At 38.5% G+C, this 23171-nt stretch overlaps 1 protein-coding gene and 1 long non-coding RNA gene across 2 annotated transcripts in view; one reads left to right on the top strand and one right to left on the bottom strand.

The window, feature by feature from the left end:
- LOC127526748 (uncharacterized) overlaps positions 1 to 21971 on the top strand; it is a 98692-nt gene extending 76721 nt beyond the window's left edge. The window contains exon 2 of the long non-coding RNA XR_007934178.1: positions 21864 to 21971. This is a non-coding gene — a long non-coding RNA (uncharacterized LOC127526748). The remainder of the gene's footprint in view (positions 1 to 21863) is intronic.
- LOC114646055 (cytochrome P450 2B4-like) overlaps positions 20350 to 23171 on the bottom strand; it is a 62499-nt gene continuing 59677 nt past the window's right edge. Inside the window, exon 9 of the mRNA XM_028794037.2 lies at positions 20350 to 21976. Coding sequence (XP_028649870.1) covers positions 21777 to 21976 — 200 coding nt within the window. The 3' untranslated portion in view covers positions 20350 to 21776. The remainder of the gene's footprint in view (positions 21977 to 23171) is intronic.

Consider the following 23171-nt stretch of genomic DNA (forward strand, 5'->3'; position numbering starts at 1 on the left):
CTGTGCTTTTCCCATTGTCTTTTCACAGAAGGCTATTTATATTGATTTGCATATTCAAAGAGGCGTAATTCTGGGAGGAGTTGGGGCGGGACAGAAGGCGCGTGCGTTACTTTTCACGCAAATCGGGATTTATGTAGTGGAAGAACGTGAAAGTATGCGTGCGCACAGATTCCTGCATCTGGATTTTTCTGTGCGTACGCACAATCCCGCTTTTGTGCTTACGCCATGTTATAGTGTGAGTTCTACGCACGGCGTTATACATGAGGCCCCTGGTGAGCCGCAGTGGCTACAGGTTTTCATTCAACCCAATTGCTTAATTAGAAACCAATCATTGCCAATCTCAGACCTTATTTAATTTTATGGCTTGTTAGTCTGTGCAATGTAAGGCTTTTATATCGTAGATTTTTTTCCTTTCCAAGGATATCATCCAAATGATTTGAAGCCTAAAACAGATCATTTTCAGTCTGTCACATTTTTCTATTAAGTGTTTTATTAAATCAAACCGTGCATGATGAACACACACAGATGTAATTGGAAAAAAGCTAGCTGGAGAACTGCTGGCGGCTTTGTCTTTTACATCTTATTGCTAATAAGGAGCAATTAAAACACTGAATGCAGCAGTTTAAGATTGAAATAAGCAATTAAGGTTGGAGAACCTTAACAAGCGAGACCACTAAAATGAAGCATCAAAATGTCACTTAAGCAATATGTGCTTCATCAGCAATAATTGAGTTCTCGTTAAGGAACTGGGTTGGAACAAAAACCTGCACATACTGTGGCACTCCAGGACCGACGTTGCCTACCCCTGCTCTATACCACTGCCAATTCCAGCAGTTCCTGCTTGACATCCAGGCTGAATATGGAGATGTAATATATCACAACAATGTGACGTGGCTCAGCAGGGGACCAGCACTGCAGTGATTTTTCTCTCTTAAAGGGGAAATTGAACAGTATTTGGCTGAAAAGAAACAGCCAATGCAAGAACTGTCAGCAGGGCCGGATTTTCTTATAGGCTAACTAGGCTTCAGCCTAGGGCCTCAAGATCAAGAGGGGCCTACATTCAAATTGTTAGCAAAATTTTATTATCTCTCATGTAATTTACAAACTTAAAAATGGAAGGTGAAAGGGCCTCATAAGTGGAATAGCCTAGGGCCTCTTTTCATATATATCCGGCCCTGACTGTCAGATACTGAGTGGATAACAGACTTGGCTTTTTGAATCTGAATGCGCTGAACGTTAGCCTTCAAGGACAAAACGCAGTAGTGAGCCAACTATATTCACACATAAAGGCCTTTAAAATGAAACTGCAACTTTTCCAGAGACACTTGTCACAAACAGAGCCCTGCACCACACATTTCCCAGCTTTGTGGGATGTCATGGTTGGTAATATGGGTGTGCAAATAAAGAGGTATGCAGTAATCGTCGCATCTCTTGCTAGCGAGTTCAACGACTGCTTTCGAGATTTTGCCGCAATTGAAAAGGACTTGTTGCTATTCTCTTCTCCCCTCAGCGTGACCCTGATGAGGCTCCAGAACACCTGCAGCTAGAGCTGATTGACCTTCAGTGTGACAACGAGTGCCGTAGCCGACAGCAGCAGTTCTCACTTGTGTCTTTTTACCGGCAGATGGATAAAGGCAAGTTTCCAGAAATGCAAACATTTGCAAAGAATATGTTGAGCTTGTTTGGCTTTACATTTTTGTGTGAGCAGACTTTCTCTGTTCTGAACTTAAACAAGAACCGCTTGAGATCAAGACTTAGTGACTCCCACCTATGTGATATTTTACGCATGTCTACTACTGCTCTCGAACCAGGCCTGGCCTGTGTACTTAAATCCAGATCTCAGTTTCACCCTTCACATTAGTGTCGATAGCTTACCTGTTGCTCTGTTATCAGAATTAGACACAGCTGTATTTTACAGAGTTTCTGAATGTTTTCAATTTCTGCTAAATTCAGATAACTTGTATGCTGTGGTCATTATATTTAAATGCTTACATTTGCATATTTTTTTCTTTTGCTGTGTGAAAATGACAACATTAAATAGCAGAATATTCATATGCATCTTTTATTGTTTAAAATAATGTCATCGGGGCTGTTGGCCCTCAAGCACTTTCACATTATCAAATCTGGCCCTCCTTGAAAAACGTTTGGACACCCCTGGTCTAGAGGAACCCTCAAATACAGTAATTCTGCAATTAATTATGAATTCTTCTCATCAATTTTTATTATAATAACCTATTTTATGATCAGAAAGATCAGCATCAGAGTGGTAAATGATTACTAAAATGTTGTAGAATAGTTCGGGTAACTTGGTTCCTAGGGCGCAAAGCCTATTGATGCACACGTCCGAATTTTTTTGTTTTTATTTAGTTTTAGTTTTTCAGCAATTAACTTGAATTAACTTAAATTTTATTAGTTTTGTATTACTCACCAAAATGCCCATACAGCCACAGTTTTCCAAATGTAAAAACACGGTTTTCTTCATAGTTGTCAAATTGTATATTATTCATATGTACCTGTCAACATAATACGCACAATATTACTGATTGTGACAGAACTCTAATTCCTTTTGATAATGTGATAGTTCAAGGCTTTTAGTATAATTTAAAATGCAAGAATCAAATAGCAAGTGTGCTCTGATGTCATTTTTTTCTTTAACCTGCAACAAGTTTAAGCAAATGGTTATTTAATTTCAAAAATGCTTTTTCATTTTTGAGATTCTCATTGTGAGCAGCAAGATCATGGCACACATATACTCTTATTTTATATTTATAATATTATTTTGATATTTCCTGATGCTAATGTTGTTTACCTATTTTGAAACTTTGAGAGTGTATTTTTTCAGGAAATTCTTCCTAATTTTTGAAACACTGTTGAAGTAGCTACTTGAACTGAGTAAATAAGAGAAGTAGCAGAAACAAAGAAGTTTTTCCATGTACATGGTGCATTTTTACCAGCATATTATTTGCATTAATACTGAACATCTGTTATAGCAACATCTCAGAGCATTTACTTAATAAGCAATATGCAAAATCTGATGAGCTCTATGTGAGCCTAAACTGGGAGGATGTAATTTAATAACACATATAGGAATAAACAGATTTTAGCAATTGAGATTGCTTAAGGACGCGCTAACTAATATCCAGCCATTAAACAATATCTGAAGTTATGCACACTCAGCCCACATACACATGGGGAGAACATGCAAGCTCCATACAGGTACTGACCAGGATAGCAATCCAACCTAAACTCATGGCACTGTAGTAATAATGAATAATAATAATAATAATACATTTTATTTATATTTCATGTTCCACATGCTGAAAGCACTTCATAAATATTAATAGAAATTCAATAGGAATTCCAAAAACTAGTTTTGTTTTCATTTTTATTTCATCATATTCATTTAGTTCTAGGTTTCAGATATTTTTTCATTTTTATTTTAATGTTAGTTGATGATCTGATTTACATTATCAACATCTTTCATTTAGAGTTTTGGGAATAGGAGGAACACTGCTGCTGACTCAATGGTGTCAAGAGAAGAATCTCTTCTTTAATGTCAGAAAATCCATGGTTACAGACTTTAGGAAACATAAAGATGACCACGGTGTCATCTACATTGGAGTGGATGCTGTTGAAAGAGTGAGCATCTTTAAATTTCTTGGAATTACTATCACTGATGAACTGAAGTGGGCAAACCACATTTTTTCAAAAGACTCACCAGGTCCTCTACCTTTTAGATGTCTGAGGACAGCTCACAATACTCTGTCTGTTCTCACAAGCTTCTCCAGGTACACAGTTGAGTCCTTCCTCACTGACTGCATCACATCCTGGTACAGCACCTATACAGCCCAAAATTATAAAGCACAGCAGCAGGTGGTAATGGTGGGACAAAATGCCTTTTGTTCTGTACAGCTGTTTCTTTTCATTCCTTCCATCTCCTGAGGTGGTTGTTGCAATGTGCTGTATCTTCCTTCAATCTGGCAAATGATACAGAACCATTGTTATTCAAATCAGTAGTTGTAAGGTTTGTGAGCAGTCATAAGAAGAAATATTGTAAAACAATAAACAGCGTATATTTAATACTAGCAAGTATATATTGTATATAATTTATATATATGGTATATATTGCATTGTTTTGTATATATATTTATTTAATTGTATTTTTGTAAACCACTCTGAGGCTTGCAAGTAAGAATTTTAATAATTATGTCCAAAGATAATTAACTTGATTTTGACCTTGAAATGTCAGTCAAGAAGGTGTCCTTGCTGTAATTGCATGTGATAAACTGCATGTCATTTACAAAAATGTAGACGACTTCATTGTTTTTTATTGTTTTTCATAATAAAACAGAATTAACCACAAATGTTGTTCTATTTAATTACTAGTTAATTAATTTGGTCATACTAATTATTCATGACTGAATTAATCAACCTAATACATGATGTAGCTGTTAATAATGATTATGGGGATTAATTGCAAAGATATGGAAACAGACACCTTTACTAAACGTTTTAACATGCATGTTTAACCCAGAAGAATTAAAAAAAAATGTAAAGGTCCAACTTACTCTCACAGTGACACACTACAAATAATTACTATTATTATTGCTGATATTAAAAATGTAAAATGTCACTGCTAAATTATGCTCCACTTGTTCCTACTCATACCAGAACAGTCACAGATTAAAACTAGAACAGTGTGACACCAATACAGTATTCAAAATTTATGGATACTGTGTAAACTAAAACTTATTTGTGAAGAACAATATAAATCAGCTGCGGTGGGTTGGCACCCTGCCCGGGATTGGTTCCTGCCTTGTGCCCTGTGTTGGCTGGGATTGGCTCCAGCAGACCCCCATGACCCTGTGTTCGGATTCAGCGGGTTGGAAAATGGATGGATGAATGGAAATAATAACTTTTAAGATTAAATTTATTAAGTGCTCCTTAGAGAACTATTTTATTAATGTTATGTAATTATGATCAAAGTCTGGAATCTAAGATAACACCAAGATTCCTTACTGCTGCAGAAGGGGATGTAAAAATACTTGGAACACACAGACTACAACACTTTATCATCCTCAGGAGACTTGAAAAAGACAGTAAGAAATATTTCAGTTTTATCAACATTTAGCCTTAAAAGTTTAGATGCCATCCAGGTGTTTATTTCATGTAAGCAGAGCAAATTATTAGAGGTTTATACTGTATATGAGAAGGTCTGGTATGTACTGTATATTAATTTATGTTTCATCTTCATAATAAATAGAATTTAATTCATGTCAGCAAATAATCAGCCAAAGGGGGAGTGTATAAATGCTAAACTATAAAGAAACTAGTACAAAATCCTGTGAAACACCGAGAACAAATGAACCAATGGTGGACATAAAACTAAACTACCAATGGAAACAAAGTGATGCCTGTCAGTTAGGTAGGACTTAAATCAGGCAAGGGGTGTTCCAAAACGTATTCAAACGTGTCAGTCAGTCTGTCATTTTCCAACCCGTTATATCCTAACACAGGGTCACGGGGGTCTGCTGGCCCAGCCAACACAGGGCTTCCATGCAGTTTTAAAGTATATTTTGATTAGTTGTATTAAAGGCAACTGTTAGGGCATGAAGTATAATAATAAATAAATGGCCAGAGGCAACAGCTACCTATTTAATAGTTTAACCAGAGCAGGTTTGTGCAGTGTTTTGAATGAGAACTGGAATTCTTCAAACAGCTTATTAAAACCCATATGAGACTGAATTTCCCTGGCATTGCGCATTCAAGAAACTTTGCAAGAATAAACCGGCCTACAATTTTAACAATCTTCCATATTTGTCTGGTCTTTTTGGGAACAGGACCAAACGCTACAGTTTTAAAATCAGGGGGAAAAAGTGAAGTGATGTGGACTGAGGGGGGAGAGATACAAAATGTAACTAAATATGGCATACCAGCATGTGCATTTAGGCAGCAGTAAAGCAGCAATGAATGAGTGGTATGTGGAACTTAACTAGTGAAAACTGGGCCCAATACACCTTTCTGAAAATCTTAAAAATTCAAAAGTGTAAATGTTCAGATCCTAACATTATTATATCGGACTCCACCATTTTTTTTTATCATATATATATTTTATTCATTCTACATTAACATTTCTCAAAGACAATTAATTTGTATGAAGTAGAGTAGGATAAGACAAAACACTTTACTAGACTACTACTGCCTACCAGTTATTTTTCTTTTGGGTAAAAGTAAAAAATCTCCAGACCTTAGTGGTTATGTCCCTTTTACATAATTTTCAGGATTACCATCCTTTTCTCCAGAGCTGATATGTCTGAATACTACCAGCCTAGGAAATTAACTAGTCGTGCTACATGTCAAACAGCAAAGCTGAATATTTTTTTTATTCTTTTCTTCTTCTTTTATCTGTTAGAGAGTTGTGGAGGTTGGCAGACCAACATAAATGCATATTACCACAACAAACACTGTAATGGAGTGTGGTGCAAAGTTTATGATAAAAAAAGCAATTAAAAGAAATTAAACAGTCCTATCATATGTGAATAATGAAAAATACTCTTCCTAGGATGGTTGACCTGGGAGTAGGCTGGGTACTATTTGAGATGAGGCTCTAGATTCACAATATGCCTTTTCCCCTTTTAGATGTTCCATGACCATAAGAGGTTTCTCAGCGTGGTCATGTAGATGCTCCTTATACATTTTTAAAATGAAAAATGCATGCAAGAAAGGCTATGTTGTCTATGTTATATACTGTAGTCTGAATCACTATCTCTAAACTACCAAATGAATGCAATAAAAGCCAGGATGTGTATGTTAAGACTCACTGTAATCTAATTAAAGAGGACACCTGGGGATTTTGTGTTTTTGCTAACAATGTTTTGAATTATACTGTAAAGAGGCAGTTCGCCTTACTTTAACACAGATGCAAGGACATGTTAAGGACTTGTATTTTAAGTGTAGAGGATTTGATGTTGATGTTGAGATATTTAATAATGTCCTTTGGTGGTTATACAGCATTACAATATGTTGCTGGGTTTTCACTTTCTGTTATTTTTTTATGGCATTATTCGGCTGATATTTTATCATCACTGGTGCTTGTATCCTAATACATTGTGAAGTACAGTGTCCCTCTCTCTCTTTCTCTCTTTCTCTGTTTCCCTTGCTCCCTCATGTGAGGCTTATTAAAAGCCCTCTTCTTCCTCTGCCACATTCCAAGACTGCTGCCACCACACCTACCACCACTGTTGCAATACATTTTTTTTCTACCACAACTCCTGCCTGCATATTCAGGCTACAAGCTCTACCTCACACTGCTTACTTGGAATGAGAGGCAACACAAAATACACTCATTTTTCCCAACTATGTAAGCCAATCCAAGTAAAGATCTGCAAATCATTTTTCCAATACCTATCCACTAAGCATCCATTGTAAGACAGAATCAACTATGGATGAGAAGGCATTGGATGTGGGGGATAAACCAGAGTTCTTGGAGAAATATATGTGCATATTATACACAAACAATGTCTGAGCTGGGATTAAAACCCATAGAAGTAACTATGTGACAATAGGGATATTATATAAGGTAGGCTATCTTACAGGTGTGTCTACATCCTGAAAGACATTGTACCATGTAAAGATTATTTCCAAATAAACCTTCTGACTGGACATAATGGCAAAGGGAGTAGAGAAGACATGTTTGCAGCACAGCCTTATAGCCTATGTTTACTCACTTCATTAAAAAAGAGTTGATAAAACATTATAAGTTACCATTAAGAATGATTATAATGCTATATTTCTCCCCCTCTTACTAACAATGTTTTCTAGGCTACACTGTTCCATCCTTGAAGGAACATGGTTTCCAAGCCGAAGAGGAATATAATTCTGACCTCACCCAACTTTTGCATGATGACCAGTCACAAAACTTGGCATATGTACACCATTGTAATATGCTCTCCTATTAAACAAACCTGAAATGGAAGAGGTCTTTGTGAGAGATCATATTTATTGTCCTGCATCATATAATCATATTTTTGGAGCTTTCATTTTCTGTCTGAAAACATCAGTAGTGATGCATCTCACAGAAAGAGCAATACATGTGTAAGGTCCCTGTTCTCTGAGACACGGTTTTTCACCAGTTGAAGTCAGTGGAAAGCAATCATGTGATTGTGATTAAGGTATCCCTCCTAATCTTGGGCTAGGACCTTAAAGTGAAAGTGTTATTTGTTGTGATGGATCCCTCCTCAAAGGCTTGTGATGTTCTGCCAAAATTGTAATTTTCTCGTGCTATGATGCATTACAGAGTGCATGAAGTGGAGCTAATATATGTGTATATAATGTACATACACATATACATACACACAGGTTTAATGATGCTGCCTCACAGATTCAGTGACTTGGGTTTGACTCTCTGTGTGGAGTTTGCATGTTCTTCCAAAAGTTGGGTGGATTTTATTCCAGGCAGTTAGGTTTTTCTGTTATATCCCATGAGACACATATGGTAGGTTTATTGGTAATTTTATATTATCCTCTGTGACTGTGTGTGTAAGAGAGCACTGAGACAGACTTGCATGAAAATGTTTAAGCACCCACACATGAATTGGGTTAAGCAGGTTTGAGAATGTTATGTTATGTTATGTTATGTTATGTTATGTTATGTTATGTTATTTTAAAGCTGCTGGGCACTCAGCAAGCCAAGACAACAATCTCAGAATATAATGTACAAATATAGCCACACTGGTGGCCTAATATCTTCTTTTTTTCTTTCAAATTAAATTTCCTCCTTCTTCCCCAGTTAAAGGAATACTCCACCCAAAAGTGATATTTTTTTATATGTACTTACCCCACATACTGTAGTTTGCAGTAATGGCCGAGAAACTTTTTTAATCTCATGTTTTATTTTTTATAAAAAATGACAAAAAAGTTTATAATATAATGTAATGGCATCCCATTCTGTACAACAACAAACAATGTGAAAAAAGAAAACAATCTCATATTACTAATTGTCATATAATCCACATGTCCATTATCCAGTCAGATTCTCAAAACATGCAAAATGCAAACATATTTTGCTAAAATATTATTAACAGATGCTTCCAGAAAAAGCAGCATATACCATAAACAGGAAAATGCATTCCAATAGTTCAGTGCTGTTGAACTGAAGACCTGGATCTACCCTTCATTCATTGGTCAAGAGTCCTGTCTTCAATTCAAAAACACACTGTTATGGAAATGTGTATTTATGAAGTAAACTGCTTTTTCTGGATGTAACTGTTAATAATGTTTTACTAAGAAATGCATATATTTTGGACATTTTGAGCATACAGCTGGATCACTGACATGTGGATTATGTGAGATGAGTAACATGCTATTTTTTTCTTTTTTCCATGGAGGTTTTTGTATCATTTGCCATTGTGCAGCAGGGGTCACTGCCAAGTTCCATTATATTATAAACCTTTTTCTGTCATTTTGCCTGAAAGAATGAGATTTGGAATTTTTCTCTGCCATTACTAAAAACTACATGGAATTAGTAACACATAAAAAAACATTATTTTTGAGTCAAGTATTCCTTTAACACAATGGAGAATAATTATTTAAAAAAATATTACCTTAGCAAATTAACAGAAGTAAAGTTATAAAAGTGTGATTGCCCCCAAATAAACAGAGTAAGTCCATTCGCAGTTGTGCGAATATTATGCTTCTCAAAAAAAAAGAAGTCCCAGAGGCTTTTTATACTCAGTCTGAGGATCATATGACCAGAACAGACTGATGTTACCTGACTTCCCTCTTGACCTTCATGTGTGTCCTTTGGCCTCCATAGACTATCTGCTAACCTTTACAGCTGTATTCGGTGTAACCAAAGCCTTTATCCCTCCTGCAAAGGAAGCATATTAGTACTGTGAGGCATCTGGAGTTTTCTAATTCTGGGATTCTCAAAGTTTCCTGCATGCTTTGCCCAAGGACACATCAAACTGTAATGATATAGACATGCATTTGAGTGTATTTACATTTTTACATGGAGGTTTTGTGTCCAGCCAAATGTTTTATATTATTGTTGTATGTACTTGTATTACTTTAATTGTACTTGAAATATTTTACAGGACACTGAGTTCTATAAGCAATAGTTTACTTTATAAGGTGTGACAGTTTAAGGCCTCCATGACCCCTTGAACCCTCAGACCAGACGTCAGACACCAGATAAAAGTCCAAATAATAGTATTTATTATAATAATAAGTGCACAAAGCACCCTCCACTCCACAATACTCACTAAATCAAAACAATAACCAATAAACGATCCTCCACTCCCAGACACTTAGCCACCCTGCCTCCCAACTCAGCTCAGTGTCTGGGATTTCCCACAGTCCTTTTCTACCCCCTGACCCGGAGGTGTTCCTGTCCAACAATCCACAAGTCCTTATGACTTCCGGGTCAGGGTAAAAGTCCTTTTCCTCAACCCGGAAGCACGTCGTTTCTTCTTGTCATGTGATCATGACGCACTTCCGGGTTATAGGGCACGTAAGAGTCCCTGCAGCGTCCTCTGGTGGGCCCCACGGTGTCCAGCAGGGTTGGGAATAAAAACTCCATTGTCCAAAATTCCCTGCTGGTCTTCGGGGCACTTCCATGCTACAGGGAGGGCTCCATCTAGCGGCCTGGGGGTATTAGCCGGGGTAAATGGCTGGCCATCCCTCACAAAGGATAAATTATATTTGATTATGTGTATAATTGTTTTGTATGATTTATTTTGCTTTGGCAGTAAAAAATTATCAATTAGGATCTTATACATTTCTTTAGATCTCCATGACCTAGCAATGGAAAAATCAAGTTCTGAAAACAGATACACAGGCTTAAAAAGGAATACTCTGGACACATTGCTTTCATGCTTGTGCTGACCACATGCAGTCTTAAATATGAATTCTGCCTTCTTGGTTCAGTTTTTTTTCTCCTTACTTTTGGTAACAAGCTTTTCTTAGTAAAGAAAATACAAGGCTAAATTTTACATTTACAAATTAGAAAGTGTAAAACTTGTAATAACATTGTGTTTTATATCCAGATGATTTCATTAAAAGAAGTATGTGAATAATTTTACATATTCACACTCGTGAATTAGTCTTCTGTTTCACATAATCCTACAACCTACTGTACTTTTGATCAGCCCAGTTTCAGAATGCAAAAACCGGCATGTTAAGCTGCTTGACTAAAGGAACACTGCAGCAGTCTGGAAAAGCCTCGTTTGTTTTCCTCAGTATGCAATGATGTAATTGCTCCATTCATTTTCAGCTGGGCTACAGTCTTCTCCAGAGGCGTGACCAGAACATCATGTGTGGGTGGGCATTTGGCTTGTTTGGGGGGGCAAAAAATATCCATCCATCCATCCCCATTTTTGTAGGGGGGTCAAATAATAATAACAACATAGTTTTATATAACATATAAAAGCAAAAATTGTGGCATAAATCATAACCTATTGTTCAATAAAATTAACAGAGGCAATAGAACTTGAATTATTAATTTTTGTGAACAAATATAGAACTACATCTACAAGGTAAATATCAATAAAGTCAAATATATACAACATATGAGAGCAAGAACAGAAACGTGGCTCATTGTAGTCATTAGGGAGGCTATAGGATATCAGTTTCCAGTGCTTAACCTGGATATTATCTACAGGACCAGTCTGCCATTAGTCTTGGCAAATTCTGAAATAAATTCATTCATGTCTAGATTTTCTGTGATGTTTTTCTCATGTGCCAGAATGACTAAATTTCTTTTCCTTGAATGCAGCATTGTTGGGTGGAGTGGAGTGAGAATGCGGTTTAAAGTAGAGAAAGAGCTTTCGCATGCATGAAGACACACCAATGATGAGTGCTGTGACATATGTATAGCGAATGCAACATAGGGAAGGCCTCTTTGTACTGCTGAATTCATTTGCATGCTTCAGAGAGATTACCATCAGCTGGCAGTTTACTGATCAACATTGCTTTTGCCACAGCAATTTCATTTTGCAAGCTCATGCTATTTTTCTATGTGCCTGCAAGTGTCTGAAGTGGTTTCAGGAGAGAATGATCAAGAAATAATTCTTATTTCAGCAGGAGAAGCGATGTGGCTCTCAATAATTCAACATTTCTCTGAGAGAATCTTGTCTCCATTTCCACAATAGCTCTATCAAGAATGCTGAACATAGCCCTTTTAAAAGTCTGATTAGGAGCAATTTGTTCATCAGAGTCACCATGCCCAAGCGTAGACACGACAATACTGTCATCAAGCTGTGAATTAACCTTCTGTTTCCTTTTGAGCGAATTGGTAGGCCTACTTTCACACTGAGAGAAATGCTCCTCCCAGAATGAGTCTCATCTCATCTCCTTCAGTGTGGCCAGTGAAGCTGTCACCACCTCCCCAGCAGTGCACAAATCCACTGCATGTGCCTGTAGAATTGCATTGGCTGCTTTCAGCACACCAAGCACATGAAGGAGGAATTTTCCTGTATTGAAGAAATTCTGTTTTTTTAATTGGGTCAAAAGACCACATGCCTCCATGCAAATGTCAAAAGGGGTAATGTCAGCCTCTGCTACCTCTGAGAGAAGCCCCCTTATAGCTTCCTCATTGTTGACAATGGACTTTGTGACATCATAATGACTGGTCCATCGTATTTCTAGAACTTTTTTCATAGTGGGTGTATTGTATGTGTGTGAAACATAATGTCTGTGACAAAATGTGTTCAATGAATTTGACCAGTCAAAGAACTTCTTAGCCAGAGGTTCTGATTCCATTGCATGTATCACTGCAAAATGGAGCTGGTGGTTGTAGCAGTGTACATATGGAATGTACTTACCAACTTTGTTTTGTAACAAAGCCTGGACACCACCCCTTGCCCCAGACATGACAGAAGTACTATCAAAACACTGACACACTAAATTGTCTGGGCTGTAACCTAGCTCAGAGAGATGTGACAGAATTTGGTTACAAATATATTCAGCATCAAGCTGATTCAGTTTAATTAAGCCAATCAGGTGTTCTTCAGGGATGGACAAATCTAATCACTACAGACAAATTCTCAATGTTACAGCGATCCCTGGTACCATCACTTTTAATGCAAAGTCCAGGATAGTCAGCTTTTTCATATTTGGTCCTGATATCTTTTACCACCATTTTGGCAAGAGTCTCCATTATTTCATTTTGAATTACATTGGATGTGTATTTTGCGTTGTCTGGGATGTATTTTACAATTTCTGCAAGTTTGGCATCTTTTTTGATTGTGTAATCAAAGAACTTAAGGAAAAGTCCCTCCTCCCCACTTTCATGATTGTGACCACGCAGAGCCAGTTCATTGACTGCAAGGAACTGAACGGCCTCCCCAATGCTTTTCACATAATATCTATTCTTTTCTATCTGGGTTGGACCCAGTAGTTGAACTATGCTTTCACCGATACTCTTGCCATGCAGACATGGCACTGACGTGCAGGATACTAGATGCGTGTTTGTGGAAGCCAACACCGTCTATTTCTAGAGCTTTTTTCCAATTAGTGTAGCCGTGTTTGGTGAAAATGTCCTCGCGGTCCGAATTGGAAACACTAAATTTGCGGCAGGCAAAGCAAAAGCTGGCATCTCGGACAACAGAATATTCAAGCCATGGTCGAGACTGATACCAGCTTGCACTAAAACATCTGAGTGTCTTTCAATTCAATTCAATTCAATTCAATTTTATTTGTCATTCAGCAGAACATCCAAGATGTGCTGCAGAACGAAAATACGATGCATAAGACATTAATAAAAACACATAGTTAAAATCAATTACATTCAATTAAAAGTGCAGAAAGATTCTGATTAAAGATGCACAAAAATTCTGATTAGAAGTGCATAAAAATTTCTAATTAAAAGTGCATAAGAGTCTAAATTGAAAATACATAAAATTCTGAATTAAAAATGCCTACAATAAAATACTAAAATGCTTCATTTAAAAGACGAACGGCAGTAGGAAAAAAACTGTTTTTAAACCTGGTAGTTCTACATTTCAGGCTGCGGTACCTTCTGCTTGAGGGCATGAGGGAAAAGAGTTCAGAGGCAGGATAAGTAGGGTCTCTAGAAATCTGCACAGCTCTGGCCAGACAGCGTTGTTTTGCCAAATCTTGTACATTAGGCAACGGGGCTCCAATGATCCTCTCCGCAGCCCTCACCACTTTCCTCAGTGCTTTCCAGTCCGAAGCGCTGCAGCTCTCCTGCCACAGAGAGCTGCTGCTGGTTAGCACGCTCTCTATGGTCCCTCTGTAAAAAGTGGTGAGGACTGACTTACTGAGATGGGCCCTCTTTAGCCTCCGCAGAAAGATCAAGCGCTGGTGAGCTTTCTTGATGATGGAGGAGGTGTGCAGGGACCAGGTGAGGTTGTTCGTCACATTGACTCCCAGGAACTTAGTAGACTGCACAATTTCCACAGCAGTGTTCTTAATGTAGACTGGGATGTGTATCAGCTGTTTCTTCCTGAAGTCGATCACCAGTTCTTTTGTTTTTTCGACATTCAGTATCAGATTGTTTTTATCACACCATTCCACAAATGACTTCACCTCCTCTCTGTAATCCCCTCCCTGTCACCTCGAATGAGACCCACCACTGTTGTGTCGTCCGCATACTTAATAATTTGGTTTGTGCTGAACTTGGCACAACAATCGTGGGTCATGAGCGTGAAGAGGAGGGGACTTAGAACACACCCCTGTGGAGAACCTGTGCTCAAGGAGATGGTATCTGATTTATTCTTTCCTACCCGTACGTACTGTGGCCTATCCACTAGAAAGTCCAATATCCAGTTTTGCAGAGGTATGCCCAGTCCCAATGGGCCCAGTTTGCTGATCAAATTCTGAGGGATGATTGTATTAAAAGCCGAACTAAAATCAACAAACAGCATGCGGACCATAGCGTCTCTATTCTCCAGATGTTCCAACGAAAAATGGAGTGCAATAGATATGGCATCCTCTGTGGCACGGTTGGAGCGGTAGGCGAATTGGATTGGGTCAAATGAGGAGGGTAGGACAGAAGTAATGTGGTCCTTGATCAGCCTCTCGAAACATTTCATCACTATTGATGTTAAGGCTACAGGGCGATAGTCATTCATGGTTGTGACTATGGGTTTTTTCGGAACTGGGATGATTTCTGAGGTTTTAAAGCAAGATGGCACAACAGCCTGACACAGAGAGATGTTAAATATATCCGTAAGGACATGTATCAGCTGCTCCGCACATCCTTTGAGTACACAACCTGGTATCTGGTCTGGTCCCGCAGCTTTCCTTGGATTAATTCTCCTCAAAGTCCGTAGAACATCATCCGGTTCCAGACACAGTGCCTTCTCATCAGGATGAGAGGTGGCCTTCACTGGTGATGTATCATTCAATGCTTCAAACCATCCAAAGTACTTATTTAGGTCATTCAGGAAGTTGAAGCTATCATCACAGGGGTAGGAAACTGTTTTATAATCTGTCACAGATTTAATCCCCTGCCACAATCTTCTGCTGTTCCTGTGATCTTGAAAATGACTCTCTATTTTCTTTCCATGAGCCCTTTTAGCTCTTCTAATAGCTTTATTTAGGTTGGCTCTTGCTGTTCTAAGGGCAGCTATATCTCCAGATTTAAAAGCAGAGTTTCTCACTTTCAGCAAAACTCGCACCTCAGCAGTCACCCACGGTTTATCGTTTGCCAATGACAATGATGTTTTTGGTGACGCAGACATCCTCCATGCACTTATTTATGTAGCCAGACACAGCCTCTGCATATTCATTTATGTCTATCCTTTGATCTGTGGTAGCTGCCTCACTGAACACAGACCAGTCAGTGCACTCAAAACAATCCTGTAGTGCATTCATGGCTTCTTCTGGCCAAACTCTCACCTGTTTGAGTGATGGTTTTGATGTGATGAGCACAGGTCTATATACTGGGATTAGCATAATAGAGATGTGGTCTGATGAGCCAAGATGGGGACATGGGGATGCTTTGAATGCTCCTTTAATGTTGGTGTAGACATGATCCAATATATTGGTTCCTCGAGTTGCAAAGTCCACATGTTGGTAAAAATGGGGTAAACCTCTCTTCATGGTTGCCTGGTTAAAATCCCCAGCAACGATGACTACTCCCTCTGGATGTGTGGTTTGCAAATCGTTGATATAGTGGCAGAGTGTGTCAATGGCTGCCTTGGTGTCAGCGTCAGGGGGAATATAAACAAATGCGTGCTTGGGATAATTAATTAAAATGGGCTGGGATGGGCTATCCATATTTAAGTCCGGCAGACCGGACTGTATATTTTGTTGAAGGCAGAGGTTTGGAGTACCTGACACGGGCGCAGAGCTGGAGGATTGTGTAGGCTTATCTACATCTTTTGGAGTTTCAGTTCCCGACATGGGTGCGCTGTGCTCCGTGTTGGTAGCAGCGGTGCTGGGCTCAACCGTGGAGCCAGCAGCTTGCGGAGGGACAGAGGTTGAAGATGTCTGCTTTTTAATAAGCCACCTATGCATAGCCTTTGGTGTTACCAGCCAGAAAATAAAAGAAGAATGGAACGTATACGCTGTTTTAATCAAAGAATGCGGTCAACAGGTTCAAAACGTGCTGCAAAATGTGCGGTGAAGTGAACTGTGAGCAGCATGGTGCCTGTCTAGTGGAGGAGGCACTAACGGATACGCCCCAAATTCAAACGGGCCAATTGGAAAGCAACTCAGTTTTGAAAATCAAATGTTATTCTTCTCCAGAGTTTTCATTGGACAGACAGAGCATTTCGCAGGGGGGGGGCACGGTTTGTCTCATGGGGGGCGGGTACGCCAGCCCCCCCGTGGTCATGCCTCCGAACAATCTTTGTTTTCAGATCTTTTGAGAGTTGCTTTGAGGATCCCATGCTGTCACTCTTCAGAGGAGAGTCAAAGGGAAGCACAACTTGCAATTGTCCACCTTAAATACCTGATATGATACACACCTGTCTATGAAGTTCAAGGCTTAACAAGCTTATCCAACCAATTTGGTGTTGCAAATAATCAGTATTGAGCAGTTACATGCATTCAAATCAGCAAAAATTACAAGGGGACCCAAATTTTTGCACAGCCAGTTTATTCACATTTGATTTAATTTCATAGAACTAAATACTGCTTCACTAAAAATCTTTGTTCAGAAAACACCGCAGTACTCAGATGTTCCTAGGAAATGAAAGACATACCACTGTTATCTTTTTTGTTGAAAGTAGAGTAAATTATTATGCAGGCTGAGAGGGGTTCCCAAACTTTTCATATGACTGTATATAGATACATGAAAAATATTTCCTTCATTACAGAACTGTTGCCACTTCTTAGGCGACATTCACATTACAAGCCTCATTGCTCAATTCTAAAATTTTGCTCAGATTGGATTGGTCTATCCTGACGGTTCACAAGTGGTTTGTATCTAACAGTAATATGAAAATATCTTTCCTTCACACTCATGCACCCATTGATATATTTGTGCACGAGTCGTCTGCATCAATAACATCAAAAAAAACATCATATTAGTGAGATACTTCATGGTATTAAAACCAAGAAAATGGACCCACTAATAGCTAGTGTATGCATCACGTTTTGGTCTGGAGGATGGCAAACAGTTTGTCAGCTGTACATGATGAGGTCAAGAAGGTGAAAAAAACAGATGGCTAAACTTTTGCTGTTTTTGGAGCAATCGCTGGCACTGCTGCACCAAGAGATGTGTGGGTACAAAGAAGGAGCAAGCAGAGATGGGACCATGACAGTTGTCGCAGCTGTAGCTCTCCCCTATCATTGTTTTGCTGTGCTGCTGGTGCTGGCTGATGATAGCAGCTCTCAGCTAATGTGTGACTGTTTTCCTTCATGTCGCAATGCCATGAATCAGATACACGTCTGATCTAGGACTGTTATACTATGTGTTTTTATTAAGTTTAATGTCACTATTCTCTGTGCCCACTGTTATGGACTCATTCATATGATATGGTACACAGGGCACAGCATCTTCATTTAGAATTGCCGAGCCAAGCACAGGACTAGATAGCCACAGACAACTGGACAATTGAATAGTCAGCCTACAGACAGACCAGTATATTTTTGTCTTCTGTCAGTACACTATTTTCTTTCCTTGTTGGGAGAATGAGAACTATATATAGGCATTGTGCTATTCCTGTATTTTTTGAAGGTGGGGCTGGAATCCTTCCTGTCCTTGTTTGGAACCAGAGAAACGCACCCTGCACATGGAACAACTGAATATAAGGATGGACACCTACGGCCAACACTTTGAAGCTTCCGGGAGGAAGAGTTTATCTTCTGTCCGAGGCCAAGCAGAAGATTATGTCTTCTGTCCGGCTAAAATCCTTTCAGAGTGGCAACGAAAAATGACGGACTGCACAGATCAAGAGTCCCACGGCTTGATATGTCTGTCATAAGCTTCCCGTGTGTAATGCCGCGTGAAACCATCAATAAAGAGCTAGAATTATCCTAACTTATCGTGTAATCTTGTAACCGTCATTTTGCATGCTGGGTGGGATAATACTTTTTTATTTAAACTCAGGTTATTAAAACGCCGCAATTGAAAAGAACACATTTCCAGAGAGCTAATGCCTCTTAAGGAAACAAGGACCACATATGAAAGTAACTCACATCTGATTTGAAAAGATCAGATTTCTGTGTCCATACAGCCCTGAAAACAGGATTTGTGTCACATTAAGGCAAAAAAAAATCATATTTGAGCCTGGTAATTGTGAACATAACTTAAATACCCAGAAGTCTGTTCACTTATGGTGCAGGTGTCTTCTTTGGATTTTTCATGTTCAGGTTGGGTAGATGTGGCATTCCTCTAGTTATTCCTTAGATTCCTTATACAGTCTAAAGACCTACAGTTGGACTAACTGGTTGCATTCAGGCAGCTACATTTGTGGGTGAGCATGGCCTTCAGTGGACTGACATCCCATACGGTGCATCTTCGTGTATTGTGTCTGTCAAAAAAGTACAAACCACACTTGGCCCTCAGGCTACAGTAGTTCAAACTGTGATTAAGTGTGGGTTACACTTGTGACAATAAAGACTGATAAAGCACTTTTATTTGCCTCTTTCTCAATCTTTTTCCTTTTATTTTAGTTAGCAACAAATAATAATAACATAACAGATACAAACATTTACTTCAAAATGAATCTAAAAAAAGAAAAATGGAAATACAAAAAACAAAAGTAAGATTCAATCCCCACCCCATGTGAATGCTTTTCTTAAAAAAATAAAAGTGATAAACCCAAGTCTACCAGGATACCTCAAGCTAAGGCTGTTACACATAATATGAGTTACTGCTACCTTTATTCAAAGGATTGTAGACTTCTAGATTAAAGACATTCTCCCTCCTCTAGTGGTGCCACTCACCTGAAAGGATTCCCACAAGCGATTATTTACATTTCTAATCTGGGTTTTAACAGGGTAAAAACAAAAATTTTAAGAATTAGTAATGACTAAAGAACACAGGTGACATAGATACCGAGTGCGAGTGAGCTATGTGAGCGAGCAATTAGCAGGCACTACAAAAAACAAACAGTTTTACTTTCTGAAAAAATTTTAAAAAGCAAAAAGTTGTTTTGGTGTTGATGGGCGATTAATATTTAGAGCACAATGTGTACCAAAGTCAAGTAAAGAAGTAGTCAAGATTCAAGAGTTTTGAGGGCTAAAGGACAAGAAAACGGGTGGTCTGGAGTACATCACTCATCAATCTGCAGTGAAAAATAGAGGTTGCTGCTTCCCAGGTGTATTGTTTGGCCTAACAGCTCTATTGGACTTTCTGCAAACTCAATGCTTTACATTCCTGGATGTGTTAATGAGCATTATGACCAGAAATCGATAACATAATTAACAATGTTGACTGTTTCCGTAGATAATGGTAAAATGTATTTGTTAAACTTTTTGGAGTGAAACAAATAGCACATGTACTAATTACTGGTGCAAACCGGAGTTAACACTCTGCTACTTAAATAGATTCAAAAGCAGATGCTTTCTTCTCTTGAGTCGTGATCTGGGTTCTGATTTTCATTTTTTTCCCAACTGCTCCTTGACCTTCATCCATCCACCTCATACCATGACCACTTGCGGTTGGAGGTTAACTCTAAAAATTATTTGATCATCATTTCTGGTGGTTTGGAGACTAAGGAATCTCTGAGTTATATTTTTTCCCTGTTTTATTTTGGTTTTGGTAATGTTAAAAACAAATGTTCTCGGTCTTTTTTTATGGACATTACAATTTTGGGACCGCTTTGTTGATGATCACTTTCTGTTTTTCTACGATTAAATTCATTTAAAAACATTCACAGTTATTCTTTATAGTCCATTTCCTAGTCTTCACATATTTAATGCTCTTTTATTAAAGGTAATGCCTAGCGATTTCTCTCTGGTTAGATGGTTTTTGTTTTGGTTGTGACCACAATTCTGCTGCACGTCCTGAGCTTTGTTTACTTGACTTTAGTCTTAACGGTAATCACCTTAGCTTGAATTTGGACTTTTTCAAACCATGTTTTGATTCCATTTTCTTACAAAACTGCTGCAGCCTTGCAGGGTCAGAACATCTTGAACAAATAAAAGTACAGCATCTTCTCACTGACTAAATCACTAATGCCACCACCAACACCAAGCAAACACAGCACAAGACAGGGCTTAGCATTACGTTTACCCCAGGAAAAATGAACCAAAAACACAGAATTTTTTCAACAAGAAAAATGTTATTATGTGCAACAAAATCGTGTAAATACCAAAATGTCAACAATAAAGTACAGTGCCCACTGCTGTACTGATGTAGATTTAGTACACGTCCTATGTGTGATACGTTTTGAGACAGTCACCAATACACACCCCACTGTTCTAACTGGGACACAAGAAGACATTTCTTTGTGCCCAAAAGAAATTATACAGTACAGTATTATACAGTACTTTCCTGTTACTCAGGGTCACAAAAGAAAGAAAGAAATTAGTTCCGAATTTTTCACTTTATTGTTGCAATAAGGAAACTGCTAAGAGCAACTCTGGCACCAAATTGAATTTGAAAGCCTTGGTGATACGTTTAAGTGAAGTTGTGGCTCAGGAGCTGCGCTAGTATGTTCAAGGTTGCTGGTTCAAATCCAGTTACATTCAGAAAGGATCATACTCCATTGGGTCCTTGAGCACAGCTTTTAACCTGAAAATTGCTCCAGAGGCACTGACCCTGTGCTCTGACCCCCAAAGGTCATGCCAAAAGACCTTTGATTCACCTATTAAAAATCAAGGTTCAGTCTCCAGCTATAATTCCAAATTACAATCAAATGTACTTCGTAAACATAACAGTATGTGAATAAAGGTTTCTGCTAAATAAATAATAATTTTGATATTTTTTGACATTTCTAATATTTCCGTGCACATGTCAAAAACTTGCTAAAGAGGTCCTGAAGCTCAAACAATAATTGTCAAGGAGAAGCACTTGACAGGACAGCCTTCAAGCTACAGTTCATTTTACATCCATAGCTAGTCTTATGCAGAGGCAAATAAAACAATATTCATGCCAAATAATGTTACATTAGGGAATTATTTAAGTATATATTTTAGGAAATGAACTGTACAGTGCTTTTGATTATTATCCCTGCCACAACGAGTGCTTTTATATTTTGTTGCATATTTAAAATCCTTGAATTCTTTGAAATTTGGCATGGACTGCAATTAATGTTTTTGTCTTGGATGCTAAGTAAAACTGATCAATTAAGAAAGTGTTGCTATTTTAAATGTTAAAAACAAAATCAAAAATATAAAATAGCAGAAAAGAATTCCTTTTATTGAGGTGCCTTCTTCCAGTCTCGAGTTTGGCACAGCAGCTTAAATGGTTTAGGGCTGTGGCTCAAACCCACAATGCCTTCTAGGTCTGGTGGGGAGGCATCATCTGGCCAGGAGAACTTGAGGTGCTGTAGAAGACTGCTGAAGAAGATGAAAAGCTCCACACGGGCAAGCTGCTCTCCTGGACACATTCGCATTCCTGTCAGAATCAGCAAAATAAGAGGATTATATACTATGGAAAAATAAGCCACTCAAATGGTTGATCTTATATAAAGATTCTGAAAACACAATACAAAGCTTGAGCATACATAACTGAAAAACATCAACATAGCAGCAGAAAGCAAAAAAAGCATAAGCATGGTAGCACAATGAATTTTTGTCAGGAAAACGGTTCAGTCCTAAAATGGATTAAGACAGATTTTTACAGGCATTGCACCTTGGTTGTGTTTGGTTATTTAAAATGTGGTCTCCAGGCTTGGTACACCAGTTATTTCTACCAGAAGGCCCCATGATGTTCTGGCCTCAAGTGTTGTAGAGTGTCCATCTTGGAATGCTCTCTTTAGATCCATTTATGATGTTCCATCCATCACACCATTCTGTACACAAAATCAGTGATCCCACTTTTTCTTCCCCGATACTAGAGCTGCAATGATTAGTCGACGTAATCGACGTCATTGACTACAAAAAATCGTCGACGCAGATTTTTTATTGTCAACGCGTCATAAACAGAACCTTCAATTGAGGCTCCAGTCACAAAGAACCACATTGGTTTTTGTAACTGCAATGCACTACATGAACGTCTGGAGGCAGTATCGTTTGTTATTGTTTGTCAAGACTGCACACAGTCCTACCAACAAAGAAGAACGTTTGAGGAGAAGAAGAATGTAGAGGAAAATAAATGTGGTTGCAATGGCAAGTTGGATAGAGGAGGAGGAAGTAGATGGAAAAAAATTGAGACATAAACTTTCTAATGTGTGGGCACACTTCACAGAAAAAGAAATAAAAGTTGAATGCAGATTATGTAAAGCAGAGCTTTCTTTTCACGGCAGCACCACCGCGATGCATGAGCATCTGAAACACAAGCATCCTGGAGCTGCGATGCCGCCGTCTCTTGAGAATTTATGCTGGTGCTGTTAGTTAGCTAGTTAGAGTCAGATCAGGAGGGGAAGGAGAGCGTGAACGAGACTGAGAAAATAAAAGTGAAAAAAGCTAACTTTTACAAGTAACAAATTTACACCCGATCTGTTCTTTTTCAAATAATACTGCATTAGTGCGATGATGTTTTCTGATTGGTACCATTCAGGTCATACAATGATTTCTTCAAAATGTCACATATCTGTCTCTTTCTTTTTTTTCCCGGTGCTGTGCGCCGACACCAGAAGGCGTGAGCTTAC

Source organism: Erpetoichthys calabaricus, chromosome 2 (genome assembly GCF_900747795.2).
Source record: "Erpetoichthys calabaricus chromosome 2, fErpCal1.3, whole genome shotgun sequence".
NCBI classification, from domain to species: domain Eukaryota; kingdom Metazoa; phylum Chordata; class Cladistia; order Polypteriformes; family Polypteridae; genus Erpetoichthys; species Erpetoichthys calabaricus.